We start from the raw sequence: 16,702 nt of genomic DNA, 5'->3' as shown, positions 1-16,702 counted from the left end.
CAGTGCCTCCCATACGCTGCAGGGCCAGTTATGAATCTGAGGTCAACAGGGTGTGCCTGGAGCAGGACGTTCAACCTTAGAGGACATTTTTGTTTGTCAGTATACAGTCTCCAGCACACCAACACACACACACAAACACAGTGCAAGAAAGCAAGAGGGAGCATAGTGGAATGAGTGCATGGACTGTCCTCCGCTGAAAGGAAGGAAGAGCCTGGAATGCATGATGCTCAGGGTCACAGGACACGGGTGCTGGCACACGAGTATGTTGAAAAGAGCTCCAAGTGAGGCATGCTGCTGTAAAGTGAGGGGTGGCACTCTGCTCAGGGTGGGGTCTGGTGCTCTTTAAACACACACCCTCACTCTCTCTATCAGCTACCTCCTCAACAGCTGCAGCATCCACACCCTGGCTCCATGCTTCTCCCCTTCTCGAAAATCCTGACAAAGTGCCCTAAAACAAGTGAGTAAATGACATGCGCTGTATGGGTGTGTAGACATTGGTAGACAAAATCAAAGCTCGATGCTGATGGTGCTCACAAGCAACCATTGCTGTGTTCCTAGAGAACAGAAGGAAGCAATGGCATCGCCTTCTCACCATTTTGTTAGCATTCTCTTGACTTTTAATCTTACTTGTTGAAGATGTGCACCGAAATTAAGGCGCTCATATGAAATTTTGATTCACTTTGGGAGATATTCTACCTAACCCATCCACAGATGACATACCCAACCAGTGTCTGTCTATAACCTGTCCACTTGTGACCAACTCATTCACAGTGGCTTCATTAACCCATCTATGCATCCACGTTGCCTTCCGAAGTCAGCCATCCACTGTCAGTCCCATTCCATCACCTGGAACAATGCACTGGAGCTGGGTGACTATTCTACTCTTCCTCTACCTCTGCCAAATGCTACAGAGTCCCTGGTGGGAAGCAGGTCCTACTGTGTACCATTCCCATTCCAGACCATCGTCTGTTGGTGCAGCACACATGTGGCATTAGCAACAATAATGCCTAGTGCAAATGTTCATGCAGAGGGGAATATTTATCTGGCCTCCAATCTGGCTCTGAGCATTACCGTAACATCCACATGGCCCTCTGGGTGCACCACGACAACACACTGCATGGAGCCAATAAGGCCACAACCTTACACTCTCCCTCACAGCTGTACTGCACTGCACCGCACACCAGCCACATGCTGGTACTGTAGAGTGCTGAACGCTGCAGTCCAAGTACAGTGATATGCAGAGAGCTCGGGGGACACAAATGGACCAGATCAATAAGGGGACGATCAATGAGAGGAAGCATCACCTGTCCCTGGGGAGGCAGGACGAGCCCAGCAGAGGACAGAGCATGTGGGCTGGACAGTGCTCACGTTACAGCCTCGTGCCGCTCCCAAACCCTTCTCCTCGTCTCCCATTGGTCCGCACCCCATTATGAGCTCTCCCCTTACGATGTCTCCCACTGGTCAGAATCCTGACATGGACTTCCCCAATTACTCAGCATCCAATTATTGCACAGTGTCTCCCATTGGTCGGCATCCGCTCACCTCCACTCTCATAGGTGAACACCCATTAGACTTTCTATTAGGCAGCACCTGCTCAAAACTTCTATTAGTGAGCACCCCCGACAATGTTGTCTCCCACTGTGCTCCTGCTCATCACTCCATGACATCCTTCATTACTGTGTGCTACAGAGAAGCGTAACACCGAGGTGTGTCCTCTGGCAGCAGCACCATGATGGCGTAGGCACCTCGGCCCACAGGATGCCGCCTCACACCAGGCCAGCTTTCCTGGGCCCGTCGTTCCCGAGCCTCACACTGCGCACAGAGCAGGATAACCGGAGAGCTAATTTGCGACGGCATCGGACACCACACCACCCTCTTCCCTCCCCCAGGCCAGCACTGCCTCCCCCAGAGCACACTGGCATACTCACAGCTGCTGCTCCAGGACTTCAACAGTGATTTGATGCTGATCTCAAAGAAGACAGAGTCCTGGAGGTTCAGCATGGTGGTGCAAGTTCACGCAGGGGTCCCGATGCAGGGGTCCTCCGTGCACCCGCAGCGTGACGCACAGCAAGGCAAACTTTCAGCCCTTCCTGGACGGGATGTGTGTGCAACACATGCTGGTGATAGCGCACACAGACACACGCAGGCACACAGACACACACGGGCTCGGAGGAGCTGCGGGACGGCAGGAGGAGAGGAGGACAGTGACGAGCTGTGATGGGAGCAGCGGAAACGCGGTGTGCGGGAAGGCCGGAGAAGGGGCGGACTCCCTCTGCCTCTGCACTCTGCTTCCTGTGTGCAGCCCTGGCGCCTGCTCCGTGGCTCAGCTATTCCACCCTCCCTCCGCCCCTGCCCCCCTCCCTCCTCATCGCGCCTCTCTCTCTCCATCAGTTCTTTCTCTCACTTGCTCAGTGGTAGGAGAGGGCTGGCGACGGCCGGCCAACCACGCACACGCACGCACGCACGCACACGCCAGCATACTGAGAGGCGGGCAGTAAACACAGCATCCAAGTTGCCCTAGAAAAGAGAGGGACTTCTTGTTGGGACCAAGAAATGACATCATCAGCATGCACCGCTCTACTTCGGGGAGCCCTCCCCGCCACCCCACACCTCAGCACCACTTCTGCGATGAGCCCTGACACGTCCTGCGCCTGTGGCAACACAGGAACATGGCATGGAGCTGTTGGACAATAGAAGAGAGGCACACTGAGCGAGAGACAGTAGACTGCTGAGTGAAGGGGGAAACTTCACACTCCTAGCCATAGAGCAGTAAACCAGGCCTCACTCAGGCTGCCCAACTGAACAACACTCCTCAGGACTCTAGGCCCTGACCATTCCACTGAGATGTGACTGCAGCGCACACCACAATTTGCCTGGAAAATAAACCTGTTCTATTTGGGTTCAGAGGCCGAAGTAACATGATTCAACGTGATCGGTCTGCAGGACACATCTTACTCCACCTGTACCCCCAGCACAGTTAGAAGTGCTACTGTGGGCCTCATTAAACCACTTTACTCCACCAGTACTCCTGGGAGTTACTCCAGTGACCCAGCTTTAGCCTCCAGTTGCGCTTCTAAGCTCGGGGAACTGATTGACTCAAAGACAAGGAGTAAACTACACCTAAGTGGTGTATCTTTGGGCTAAGTGATTCACTTGGATTTAATGCCTTTCCAGAAGTAAGTGTTGAGATGCAGGGAGACCCTGCATGGGGCTCACACTTGGCTCACACCTGGACATGCCTACCGACATTGCGGCAGTTCCCAGACAACGTGGAAATGGCGATGGCTGCACTTTTTACCCAGCTATGCAGATGCAGGAGAAGAATGCTGGCAGCTGCAGCAGAGTCGGGTACTGTACCGCGGTGAGCAAGATGACTACAGTCAGTCAGACAAGCATAGCCTCCTGCTTTGGTGTAAGATGGCAGAAAAGCCAGAGTAACAGGAGTGATAAAGGCCTATTGGAACTCCTAGAGGCAGAGTGCCTGGACAAGGCACAGTGTGTCCTTTTTGCAGGCTGGATGTGCATTTCTGTCCTTAAAAAAAAAAAATATCACACAAATACATTGTGCGCAAGCCACTACAAACACATACGCACACAGATACACATACAAACCCACCATGGGCATGCTACTGTGAAGACGCACACTGTTTGCCTACACCTATGGTAAACACACACGTACACTATATGTACATAATACAGAATTTTACCTGTGACATTACAGCAGAGATTTACATAAATTTCACTCATCAAAATAACGCACAAAAATATACGGGTTAATTTTGAGAACCAGAAGTCTCAGACCTCCATCCTTGACTAGTTCCACAGAACAGAAAGAGAAGACCTCATTTTCCAGCACTCAAATGTAAGAGAGCAACGATACTCATTGGTAAGAAACATACAACATGTTTCACATGTTCATGTGTACAAGGCAAAGGAAAGCGAGAAGAAGATCATTCATGTGGACAAGGCTTAGGTGGGACAGATGGGAGACAAGGAACAGGGTACAGCATCCAGTGGTAGCTGTGACATCACTCCCTCCCTGCATTTTCACTGAAATGACGAAAAAGTGCTGCGTGTTACTGTTAATTTACCGATTTAGCTACATGTTTTTCCAAAGTGCATTACATGTTCAGCTACTTACAATGACTTACCCATTTAAACATCTGGGTCATTTTACAGTATCAACTCTGGGTAAGTACCAAGCTCAAGGGTACAACAGCAGGAGGGTCCTTTGACTGCAAGGAGACTGCTCTAACCAGGACAACAACTGCTGTCTTGTCGAGCTGGGTGCCACAGTGTGCTACAGGTGTATTGTATTTACATTCCGATAGTACGTGGCAAGTACATACAGCAATGGGACATGCAAGCAACAGGGAATTGATGGTTTGACACAGTGAGCTCTTCTGAAGTCCCTTTGCTTTGTTTGTCACAAATGACAAAAGCTGACTGCTTAAAAATGTTTAATGTGTTTAGCCTAATTTGTTTTTTGCATTTGCCACATACCTACTGTGTACCAGCTTATTAGTCCCCAAAGGGACAGTCATTTCAGGTATCAATTATACTTTATAAGGTGCTTACAGTTGGTCTTTCTTAAGGCTGCTGCAAAGTTATATAAAAAAAAAAAAAAAAAAGCAACGCAACTGCAAGGGCAAAGCACCATGTAATAAGTGTACAAATACATCAGGCCAGCTGTGAACTCATGTGTAATGTTCTAATGTAAAGAAGTGAACACTGGCAGCCTAAGCTTCTCGAGCCAGTGGGACCACACGCACACGGAGACACCTAGTTGAAGCTGGGCACTACCAGAAAACCACATGCACATCTTGCTTCAGCCCCAGCTTTGGCGTGTACCTGGCCTTGGACTCACTGAGCAAACACACACACATCCACCCACCTACAAACAGAGTGTGCAGCTTCTCATTATCACACTTGTTAAGTGATAAGAGTGATATGAAGAAGCAATACAATGCCTGTTGCTCACCTTAAACGGGTTGTCTGTGACAGGGTGTGAGTTGAGACACACCAAAATACATGGCTACGCCACTCGGCTCAAACAATCGCTGAGGGATCCGTGTGTATTTGTAGAACGGAGCCTGCTATAGGCTACAATTCCTCATTGGTTTAGCATGGGGGCTGAAGGTGAGCACCATGGTAAAGGGAAAGCAGCTGGATGTGCAGTTCTGTCCCATCTTGGGCGGTGAGTCAGCATCCTTTCTACCGAAAGGCACAGGACCTCTGTCGAACACACTCTGAGGGGTGGTAAAAAGTACACACTTTAACCAGTACAGGTTACAACGTGTTCCCCAAATCTGCAGATGACTAAAGACAGATGCCCAAAGACAGATGCCCAAAGGAGAGGCAGCCAATGCATCACACACACACTGCCAGTTATGTTTCAGTATTGTGTGCTAAAGAACATGACAGAGAAGACATTCAAACCTCAGCCTGAGACAAAACATTCATACTTTCTGGCAAATATTCCATGTGATTTTTGGTTCACATCTGCACCAACACTTACTGCACACACTAGCACACACACATGCAATAGCATGTGTGTTGGTGCCAGTGGTGAGCAGCAGTGACTTATATTCACTTTGAGTACATTTCTGAGGAAACTTTTTCAGAGCTGTTTTTGGCAGGGGGGGCAATGGCACAGCAGGTTTGGCTGGCTCCTGCTCTCTGGTGGGTCTGGGGTTCGAGTCCTACTTGGGGTGCCTTGCAATGGACTGGCATCCCATCCTGGGCCTGTCCCCTCCCCCTCCAGCCTTGCACTCTACACTGCCAGGTTAGGCTCTGGCTTGCTGCGACCCCACTTGAGACCAGTGGCTTCAGCAAATTGTGCGTGTGTGTGTTTTTGGCATTTGTTCTTCTTATTTTTATTTATGAATGTGCCTGAGTACAAGTAAGTACTTTTTTGTTTTGGTATATTTCTCACCCTCTTACTGATTGAAAGGGGAAAAAACAATCTTAACTTCATCTCCTCAAAACCAATCAAGGCACAGACAAATTTAGAGTTACGTCAGTTATCACATTTAAGCAAAATAAAATATGAGCAATGTGTTAATACAAAAAGTGTGGAGTTTAGTGCTGACCAATAAGAGTTTAGGGCTCACAAATCAGAGTGGAGTGTTGAGTTTTGTATCACCATAATTGACAAATCGGCAATAAGTTAAAAATAAGATTTTTGATATTGTGAGAACAGAATTTATCAACCCGTTTGCCTGAGAAAAGCAAGTTTGTAGAAAGTGACTCACATGGTAGGGTTTTTCCTTTCTTGGTTTTTGAACATCTGAACTGACTGGCCTTTGTTTCTGTGACCGTGTCTGCATGTTCTTACTCTGGGCCAGTCCGTGTAGCAGTTAGGGTAATCTTAATAATGCTTGTCACCTACAGGTTGTTGGACTGAACCCAACTCCTGCTGCTTGTCAAGTCCTTTGTATTTAGGTGTCAGAAATGTTTCTCTGGGGCAGCAGGCAGCATAGGGCTCATTGGCTTCCAGGCAAAGTGGGGAAAGTTATGAGGCTGCTGGTAGCATAGCAGTTAGAGCTGCTGTCTTTGGACCCAAAGGTCGCAGATTTGAGCCTCACCTCCAGCTGTAGTAGCCATGGGCAAAGTACTTACCCTTAATTGCTCCAGTAAAATTACCCAAACAATTTAAGTAGTGGGGCAGCACAGTGAGTAGCAATGCTGTCTCACAGCACTTGGGTGGTGTGACAGGATGTGGGTTCAATCCCAGCTCGGTCGGTGTAGAGTTTGCATGTTCTCCCCATGTCTGTGTGGGTTTCTTCCCACAGGCTAAAGACATGCTATTCAGGTTCACCCATAGTGTGTGAGTGACAGAGAGCATGCATTTCACTGATGTATGGATGAGTGACCCATTGTAAGTAGTGTATCTAGCAGTGTAAGTCACTGTGGTGAATAAGATCCAGGGGCTGATAACACTACATAGCATCCACTGGAAATTGCTTTGGAGAAAAGTGTGTGCTAAACAAATAAATGTAAGTATACAAGTCTGAACCCCTGCTCATGCTGCAGTACCCTTCGTCAAGGGACTTACCCTGAACTGACAGTAAAAATGAGCCTGCAGTATAAATGAGCAAACAGGTGTAAGGTCCTTAGGGTATATATCCCAGACTCAGTTAAATACTGGTTAGTAACACCCAGCACACTGCAGTCAACTGTTCTGTTTGTTTCATTAGATTAATTGGCAATACCTAATTTTATTTATCCATCAACCTTATTACAGGCAGCCCCTGGGTTACGAACGCTCGACTTGCATACAATCCGTAGTTCAAAACCACCCCCTTACTAACTGGAAGTTAATTTGTCTTCACCCTTAAGTAACAATCAAATAAAAATATAATAGGCTTAATTATGAAGTTTTTATTCAAGTTATTGTACATACCATAATTTGTGATAACAAACAGGTGCTACTTTGCGACACGCATCAAAACATTGCACATCTACAAGGGTTCATCGGCTTGGGGGGGTGTGAGCCTGAGGTAGGACAAAGACTTCCGTCTTTTCGGTCGGACCATGGGATGTTAAGCGTCTCGTGCGTTACTGTATTTGGCTTTAATTTTTTTTCTTGTTTGTTTTTGCCCTCCTAACCATGGCACCAAAGTGTAAATGTGATGCAAGTGGTGTTGATGCATCAATGAATAGGGAAATGATCACGATTGAAACTAAAGGGGAAATAATGAAGCGAAAGGTAAAAGGCCAACAAAAAATGCAAAAAGCAAACAAAGTTTACTGTTTTTTATACCTACACACAGACTCTCCTCTCTTTCTCTACTATAAATACTGTAGTTACATTTATTATTTTTATTGTTATTATTATTGTTGTAGTATTATTTTAAAGATGGTTTAGTGTATCCGGAAGTGTTTAACGTTTATGCATAGAAAGGTAGACGATATACAAGATACTAAGACAAACATTTGACTAACTGATGTTAGATACCTAACATACCTAACTGTTCCGATTTACGTCAAAATCTGACTCAAAGACAGACTGAGGAACGGAACTCATTCATAAGCCGGGGAACTACCTGTATATTACTTTTCAGTCACTATGATTGATTGCTGTAAGAAAACATCGATGAGCTGCCATATCTGTCTCCGTTTGGGGCTCACTCAGCGTTGGCATTCTGTTTACAAAGGTGTAGTTTGTTTATTTCCGTCAAGTTTCTTTTAACTTAAAATGTCTAGCAAGCAAAAAAGTCAATGTTCTGGTGGTGCTGAAGTGAAATAGGAGACGAAAGATTTAGAATGAAAGTGAAAATAGTGCAGTATGAAAATAAAATTACATTGTACTCCATTCATCTTATTGTTTTACTTTAACATGAACAATGTATAAAATTTGTGAAAAACATAACAAAACTTCATTATATGACATGACATTGATACATGTTAGTTTTCATATCCTTATGGCGTTGAAGCATGTCGGGGTTCTGTGAGTTAGTGAACTTACGACAAGGCTGTGGGAACAGAAGTGTGCCGTAGGTCGAGGACCACCTGTAGCTATAAAGATACTTTTTCAGGAGAAACTTGTATCGTTGTAGCCATTAACGTGGAAAAGAGTCATTTGGAAAAACGGCCACTGGAGTTCTGAGAGGCGACACACTCACTTTCACTCAAGCATATACTTCCTTAAAGTAGCAGCACTTCCAGCTGACTACTGCTACTGGCTACAGTAGACTGGAGAAGGGCCCCTGCAGCCTCTAAGGCAGCTCTGTTGTGTAAATAAGGGAAAAGGAGGCAGATTTCCTGTGCTACAATAACACACTCCTGATGATCGTTACACAACACAGCAGCAAGGAAGAAGCTCCCTGCTTCAGCGTCCGCCCTACATGCCAGACACATAAGTTACAATTGCTAAACTCCGCTGACACACACTGCTAAGCGCTGCTGAAAAACTGAACCTGAGCAAGGACAATAACCCAAAGCTGTGTCGCCATGCGAACCCCCTACCCCCCAACACACACACACAGTGCAGACTTAGCACTCCCCAGTGAGATGGGCTCACAGTGGAACAGCAGGGCAGCAGTCAGGCTGTACCTTTCAGTCGGTTCCGGCTGGACCTAGTCAGTCGGGGGCCTCGGACCAGCCCGTCAGGACCCTCCTCGATGGTTTGGCCCATAGAGAGGAGTCCAAGACGCTTGACGCGGAGCAAGCGGGGCCCTGTATCGCGAACAAGGGGCCCACCTGCAGCCCCTGCATCCAGGCCGACATCAGCCGTAACGGCAGCGGGAACCAAACTCTTGAGGAAGTCCATGCCTGTGCTCACTCTTCCTCCGAAGGGCCAGTTGAGGAAACCATGCTCTCTGACACAGATACACACACAGGCTGAGACAGGCACACACGCCAAGTACCTGCCTGCTGCCACTTGCTTGCGTGCTGTGTAGGGGAAGAAACACAGAAACACACGCAGGCGCTCAGAGAGTGAGGGTGGGCAGGTAGGAGGGGCACCCTCCAGCTTTCCAAGGTGATGAAATGGGGAGAAGAGGTGGAGCTTTATGTAGTCAGGTTGCAAGTGCTATCAGCCATGGAACTTGTTCTGGTCCTGCCCTGATAACACACACCTGGGCACAGGGCCAATCCAAACAGACTAGAGCCAGGACGTGGCCAGGGGGCGGAGCCTGAGGGGAAGAGCAGGCGGGGACAAGCAGTTGCTGGGGTAACAGCAGTTTGCTGAGCAGACAGGAAGGGCGGTTTCATCTCAGGGAGACGAGTGCAAAGAGGGTGTGGGCCTCACGAGCCTGTCTGCAGGCGCTGATAAACACACACATGGCAGGCTCACCTCACATCAGCGGTACACACACACACACACACACACACACACACACACACACACACACACACACACACACACACACACACACACACACACACACACACACACAGAGAGTCTCCCCAGACTCACAGGGGGCCCAAGAGAGTGGTTCCCTGCACACGATGAGCAGCCTCAGCCAGCTGCCATGCCAACGCTTGCATGTCAAATGGTGTCCGTGAGCTCCTGGACTGCTCCTTTGGGTGCATGTCACAGAGAAGCGCAGTGGGAACTCAAATAGACACACATAGAAGTAAGGCAGTAAAGAGTGTCCAGTAAAGTGGCTGTCACTGCAAACACCCTGAAAAGACTGTTCCCCACACATGGACAGAGCACGTTGAGAACACAGCTGGGACACTATCACAGTGTCTTACATTTGCTGAGGCCGCACTGCACCAATCCAGGACAGCTAGATGCTGCCCTCTTGAGGTCACAGAATGAAGTACATAAGAGCGATGCTCAGCAGCAGGCAGAAGAGTCTGTCCAGTCACAAATGCGCTGAGGGTGAGGCAGGGTTCAATGTGGATGGGACAACAATCCATTACAGGATAGCCACACACACCAGTGGCAATTCAGAGACATGCATCAACATAGGGAGAACACACACACACACACACGCACGCACGCACGCAGACAGACTGAGCACGATTCAAACCCACAGCTCAGGCACTGAGACACCAGTGCTACCTGCTGTGCCACAGCACCAACCAATAGTAATGACTACAACAAGAGTGGCCCATCCAAACTTCAGACACCATGGTGATGGCTGCATTATGTCAACAATACGTATCTATGACAACTACTAGAAAAACAGCTCAATTTGAAGTCCTCACCTAGTGATATACCAAAAGGAAAGAGTGTCCATTTGCAAAAGCAAAGTGTGTCAGATGTAGTACTTTCAAGATAAACATAAACTGGCAAACACTTTATTTGGAGTGTGGTTTGGAATCTTTTATGGTGTGTGGTCACAGTGCCAGGTCACTCTTGGGGGTGATTAATTCTGGTCCCATTGCCCTCAACATGTCAGCAGACATTTACATTTATTCATTTAGCAGACACTTTTCTCCAAAGCGACATACATCTCAGAGAAATACAATTTTTGCATTACATTAGGAGAAAGAGACATAGTTGCAGACGTGTGATTAAGTGAACTTAGTTCCTTCCCACTTTATACACCGATGTACATCCAACCCTTTACATGGATCACAAGACCTTGTACCTGCAACACTTTCACAGTAGAACACAGAGTTAAGTGTTTCTAGGGTCATGTTACACCGATGCAGCCTGGACTTGTAAAATTCTGCGCAGAGAAATGTGAGGTGTGCGACCTCGGGGAGGGGGTGGGGTTGGAGAGCTGCATCAAACATCGAAAGTACTGGAAGCAACACAGGGACTCCTCTCCTCCTAAACAGCCCAAACAATGGCCCAGTATGCAGAGGAATCCAGAGCAGGAAGCGCAGGAGAACAATGCATCAGCACTGCACAAAACAGGATGTGCGCAAGGCAGCGTCTTTCACCCTGCCCCACCCCACCACGGGCCAGCCCATACACCTTCTGCAACACTCTGCTTCCTGTGTACAACCCTCTCTCTCCCCCTCCTCCCCTACTGGACACCACTGCACCTGTGAGCCACAACACTGCTCCTGTAAAGTGCTCCACCGTAGTAAAAGAGTACAAGGAGGACCGCCCTCAAACGATCAACTGAGATGAACAGGACAGGTTGATTGATCCATTTGAGCCTCAATACCATCAATCAATATCATCATCAGATTATCACTGAGGCTAATCAAATCAGTGGTGAGTCTCACCAAGAGCACTGCTGAAATTGATATTACTGTTACCGTTGTGCAGCCACAACAGGAAGAGCACCACTTTGTGAAAAAATGATCCAACCATAACCGAGAGGCCATATGGCGGAACCAGTGCCACATAAGTGAGAGACTCTCGCAGCTGGAAGACAGGCCCTGAAGAGTGACCATAATCTGCATGCCCCTACACCAATCACCAGGAAGAGCCCAGCACGCTACTATCTTCTGACCCAACTATCAGACAACCTGACTGGTCCAATTAGCATCCCAAAACCCAACACACCTCTTTGTCGCAGACCATCCAGCAGCCAGAACTGAGGAGCAGTCAGCAATGAGAGCACAGTGAGGGGCCCTGCTGGTCCATTAGATGTCTACATGTGTACCTGCCACCTGCAGTAGTGTTAAATGCAGTAGGTATCTTCTTGCTGAGCGATCTCCAGCTTTGATCTGTGTCACACAGAGCCAGACACGTCAACCACCAAAGCCACCGTAGAGGAAGATGACTGCGTGCTCATTGTGAGAACGATACCAAACAGGATGTTGCGCTCAGTGGTCCCTGCATGCTTCAGAGAGCTTTAAATACCCAGCTTTGCAGCTATTTCTGCTTTCTCAGCTCTGCACTCCGCCGCCCGTGACGACAACGATGCTGATGACAGCACGACCCAGCGGCCACTGGGCTGAAGTCATGCAGATGCAGGCAGGGAGAGGAACCTGCCTTTTGTCACACAGAGTGGGTATGAGACACCCACAAAGAACAACAGAGGGCCCCGGAAAACCCCGTGTATCCTGAGAGCGTAAACAGCAACTCCGGATGGAGCTGCTAATCAAAAGCATCGCACCACTTGATGTGTATGCATTTGCTGCAGGACTCAGGGTACTTTTAAACCCTCTCCCACAAAATGTGTTTGCTGTGGAAAACATCAGCAAAGACCTGTCATTATTAAAATGATTAACTGGTCTGAGCCGTTCAACTACCAGTTTCAATAATTTATTGCATTTTGCTTCTGGACATATCAGAAAACAGAAACACTGCAGACACACAAGAGTTTCTTTAGACAGACAAAAAGCAATTCCTGCAAAGAAAAAAAAAAATCCTTGCCTGCCAGAGTCTGAACAGGGTTACTCATTCCACCAAGAAGCATCGCACACAGGGATACAGTACAGGAGTGCAAAATACTGCACTGGTGTTCCTCTGTCCAGTCCACAGTGCCACCAACGCAGTGGTACAGCGATGTTACACGCCAGCAAGATTCCGATCACTGATGACACGAATGAGCTCTCGCTCTTATTCCGCACAGTGCATTTTCACACAGTGCTCATAACTACAAAGATGGAAACGCATCAACAAAACACTTCAAGTGAGTGAAAATACCATAGTTGCAGTGCACTTCTAAGATCTCCAACATGAGGGCTGTGTTTGTGAGAGGATGATGTAAAGATCACCAAATGGTGGTGCTGAGAAGCAGTGCACCAAACCACAACTAAACAATTTTGCACTTCTTCATTCACATCTTTGGATCACAAGTGCTGAGAAGGAAGACAAAAAATGTCACTGTTTTAAAATGTGTTATGAGTCACTTCCAGAGAACACAGACAGTGCAACCTCTTCACAAAGTTCATTTTCACACAGCCGTCTTTTGTTCGCTTCTCACATCAGGACTCCTGCAGCCCTTGAGTGACACGCATGGCCACTGCCAACATGTGGTTACATAAACAAAGTGGGCACACTGAGCAAGACCTTTACACGGTAGGAAGTTTGCGAAGCATGGCTGTGCCGAAAGCACACCACAGTCACACATGCAGGAATAATGGCTGACAGGACAGGGGCTGCACGCTGTTTTGTAGGAATGAGGAAACATCAAGCCGTTTGTCTTTACTGTCGAAGCTCAGTACGGTTCGCTCTGACAGGTGCACACACACCGATGAGGGAAACCTCTGCATCGCCTCACTCATTCCACAGCAGGTGGCAGGAAGGAGTACAACACTCTTCCTCCTCAGCATTTCAAGCTTGCACTTTTTTTAAACAAACTCCAGTAGGTTGTGTGAGCGCGTGTGTGATTTCATATTCAGCCATCATTGCTCATGTCTGCACTATATGAAAGCCTTTCTGTGCCAGTGAATCTTTCTCTGGACCCCAGTGCCATTCCTTAAGCACTACATCCACCAGAGGCCTCCAAACTCAAGGTGACCCAAAGGGGCAGGAGAAAGAAGGAAAAAAAAAAAAAAAAAAAAAAAAAAAAACACAGGACCTGAGGAAGCCAGCACTCAGCACTCACAACACAACTCCTCCATTAACAGCAGCACTCCCAAGGTTTCCCTCTGACAGCTGCTCAAACGTTGCAAAGTAGTCTGTATTATAGAAAAAGTGTGCCTGTAGTAAACGGCTCGCACCCGGGCCATGTGCCACCAGTTCATCCTCCCTCCACCACTGTGGGCTGCTGTGAGCCTCTTTGTCACCACAGCGCCCCCCCACCACCTTGTTGCCAGGGTCAGCTGCAATCAGCAGCCACACCCCTTCACACTTTCCCCCAGAATGACCACTATAGCACAGCAGCTCCTGATAGGCCTCCAAAAACAATCCTGGCTGTGGTGGGAGCATTGCAGGGGGTATTTCAGGGTGCCAACTCCAGACAAGGCCTGTCCACATGGCAAACAGAAGAGTCCTTCATCCCCAGTGTGGGATCATGCCAGGACACCACATCTGCGCATGTCTGCAGTCACTGTGCAGGCGTGTGGGTCACAGCAGACAAGCAGGGCCACAAGCCCAGATACCCACAACAGCTTGCAAGGGTTTCCATGGGGATATGGTCACACATGCGTGCGCGCACACGCTACAACTGGCCCCGTGAAACCCAGTGGCCATCAGCTGCAACCATTTCTGAAGAAGCACTGTTGTGAAAGCAGGCTCCTTCCCCTTACAGTTTATCAGACCCACACAGAACACTATGTTTGCAGTCAGTCGTGGGACTGCACTCCTTCTCACGGCCCACAATTCCTCAGTGTGACCACAATCGTGTTGGTTTACTCACCCAGGCTTGAATCCAAATGGATATTTCAGGAAAAACCTAGAGGCACAGGTCAGGTACTTTTTGTGTATGTGCACTTGCAACAGGTCTCGATGGGGATATGGATTCAGACATACACACACAGACCCCCAGCACAACCCTGCAGGTAACTCTGTGGACAAGCAAAAGTTAAAAGTGGGCAACATACCTTAATTCCATAGAGGAAGGACAGAGGTGCATTGGCTGGTAGCTCCACAGCTCTGGAGATGTTTGTACAGGAACCTGCAGCTGGAGACAACAGCAAACACACCATCAGAGGACGCTCGTGACAACAGGGGAGCCAAACTGAGACAAGACACCCTGGATTCAACCAGAGCACCTAGAGGAGGCAAAACCTGGGACTCCTGGGCCAGGAAAGCAAGAGACCTTCGCTGTTCCCACAATGTGTTTCTGAAGCTGTAGGCAGTTTGGAGCAAATACCCCCTCTGACCTTTAACCCAGGTCCTAGTAAAGTAAGAGGTGGGGCAAATAATTACATACCCAAGTTTTAATTACAGCATCAAGACGACCCTGGGTGTGTAGAAGCGTACACGAGGTAAATTGACTGTCCTGGTGCCCCACTTTCTACCCATTTTCATTCAAACTCATTGTAACAGAAACATGTAAATTCAGTGCTGCTGTCACTATATACAAGTCCAGGAACAGCTGTTGCACGCACAGGTATGTATGTACTTTTGATATGATTATAGGACAAACATACATTTAACTCAGTGAATGACACCTAAGTGGTTTTAATGGGAGGTTACAGGTATCATTGTGGTTCATCACAGGTACTGCACAAACATACAGACACCAGTAGAATTGCACAGGAATGCCAGGAGTTCTCTCACTCACACACGCAGTTGGCTGCCAGGTATGTGCGAGAATCCATCTCTGGCAAGGGCTCACAGAGGGACAAGAGTACACACTGCCACATTCAGTTCCAACCAGTGCCCTGCAAGTTGTCAGGTGCTCAGAACACACGCACGCACGCACGCACGCACGCACGCACGCACGCACGCACGCACGCACGCACGCACGCACGCACGCGGTGAGGCTGAGCCCTCAAGGTGTTTTTGGACAAACCTGTGAAAATGTCTTGTCTGGCACGCACGTGTGCAAGCATACACGCAAACAGGGTCCTTTACTCCTCAGGTTAAGCGCTTAATGAGGCTCAATTAGCCCCAATCCCATAAAGCCGATGGAAAGGAAGTAAAGGCACTTTATTACAACAGACATTTCAAGAAGAATTCAGGGGAGGGTGGCTGGACCTCCTAAAGATCTAGAGAGTAGTATGGGGGCCCAGCCTCCCCCTGAGCGAAAATGTCCATCTACTCAGTTGTTGTGCAGAGCTACCACTGTCTAGGGTAAAGCAGAAGTACTCCAGCTGCCCAGCCTGGTCTGGTCATTAAAGGTACACGGTCCCTGCCTTGACCCACAACAGAGTAAACCAGGGGCTCTGGCCTTGGCCTTAGCCCTAGCCCTACAGCATGCAATGCAAGTTGGAGGAAACAGAGAAAAGCTACTGTCCAGTGGCGGTCAAAAACCACCATCTCCTGCAGGCCCAGTGCACGTTCAAGGCAACAAATCAAATGAAGCGTTCATCGGAGACAATCCTTGTTCCCTGCCAAAACCCAGAGATGTAAGGACATGTGAACAGAAAGGCCACCTTTCCTTTTTGAATGAAATCCAAATTTCACACTTCCTCAAACCTCTTGGTCACACAGTTGGGTTGAGTGGCAGGTTTGTGCTTGACCACAAATGGGTCTCAATAAGGACACTGTATGTATGGAAGATGTTTAGCCCGCTAACATGTCATGGTCGCAGCCCTTTTTGCAATCATTTTCGGGCACGTCTACTATGTTTTACAGAGCACATTATGTCAATATTGTAATGACCTCAGTGATAAGCGGATGCAGACCACTGACCATGAGTGTGCCAACGTGTTGTATAACAACCTCTGTTAAGATGCAGGTCAGTCGCTCCATTTCTTGTACATTTGTGACACACAATTCACGTAC

At 48.2% G+C, this 16,702-nt stretch overlaps 1 protein-coding gene across 5 annotated transcripts in view; it reads right to left on the bottom strand.

The window, feature by feature from the left end:
- Positions 1–9,421, bottom strand: part of fryl (furry homolog, like) — a 49,590-nt gene extending 40,169 nt beyond the window's left edge. For 3 of the 5 annotated variants that reach the window (XM_029254807.1, XM_029254806.1, XM_029254810.1), the window contains exon 1: positions 9,058–9,421. In XM_029254807.1, coding sequence (XP_029110640.1) covers positions 9,058–9,274 — 217 coding nt within the window. In that variant the 5' untranslated portion in view covers positions 9,275–9,421. Of the gene's footprint in view, positions 1–1,928; positions 2,301–9,057 lie in introns of those variants that run through there. The other 2 variants (XM_029254808.1, XM_029254809.1) reach the window with 1 other exon arrangement.
- Positions 9,422–16,702: the final 7,281 nt, after the last annotated feature.

Source organism: Scleropages formosus, chromosome 9 (assembly GCF_900964775.1).
Source record: "Scleropages formosus chromosome 9, fSclFor1.1, whole genome shotgun sequence".
Classification (NCBI taxonomy): domain Eukaryota; kingdom Metazoa; phylum Chordata; class Actinopteri; order Osteoglossiformes; family Osteoglossidae; genus Scleropages; species Scleropages formosus.
The sequence above is the reverse complement of the archived record's forward strand: the minus strand, read 5'-3'. Positions and strand labels throughout refer to the sequence as shown.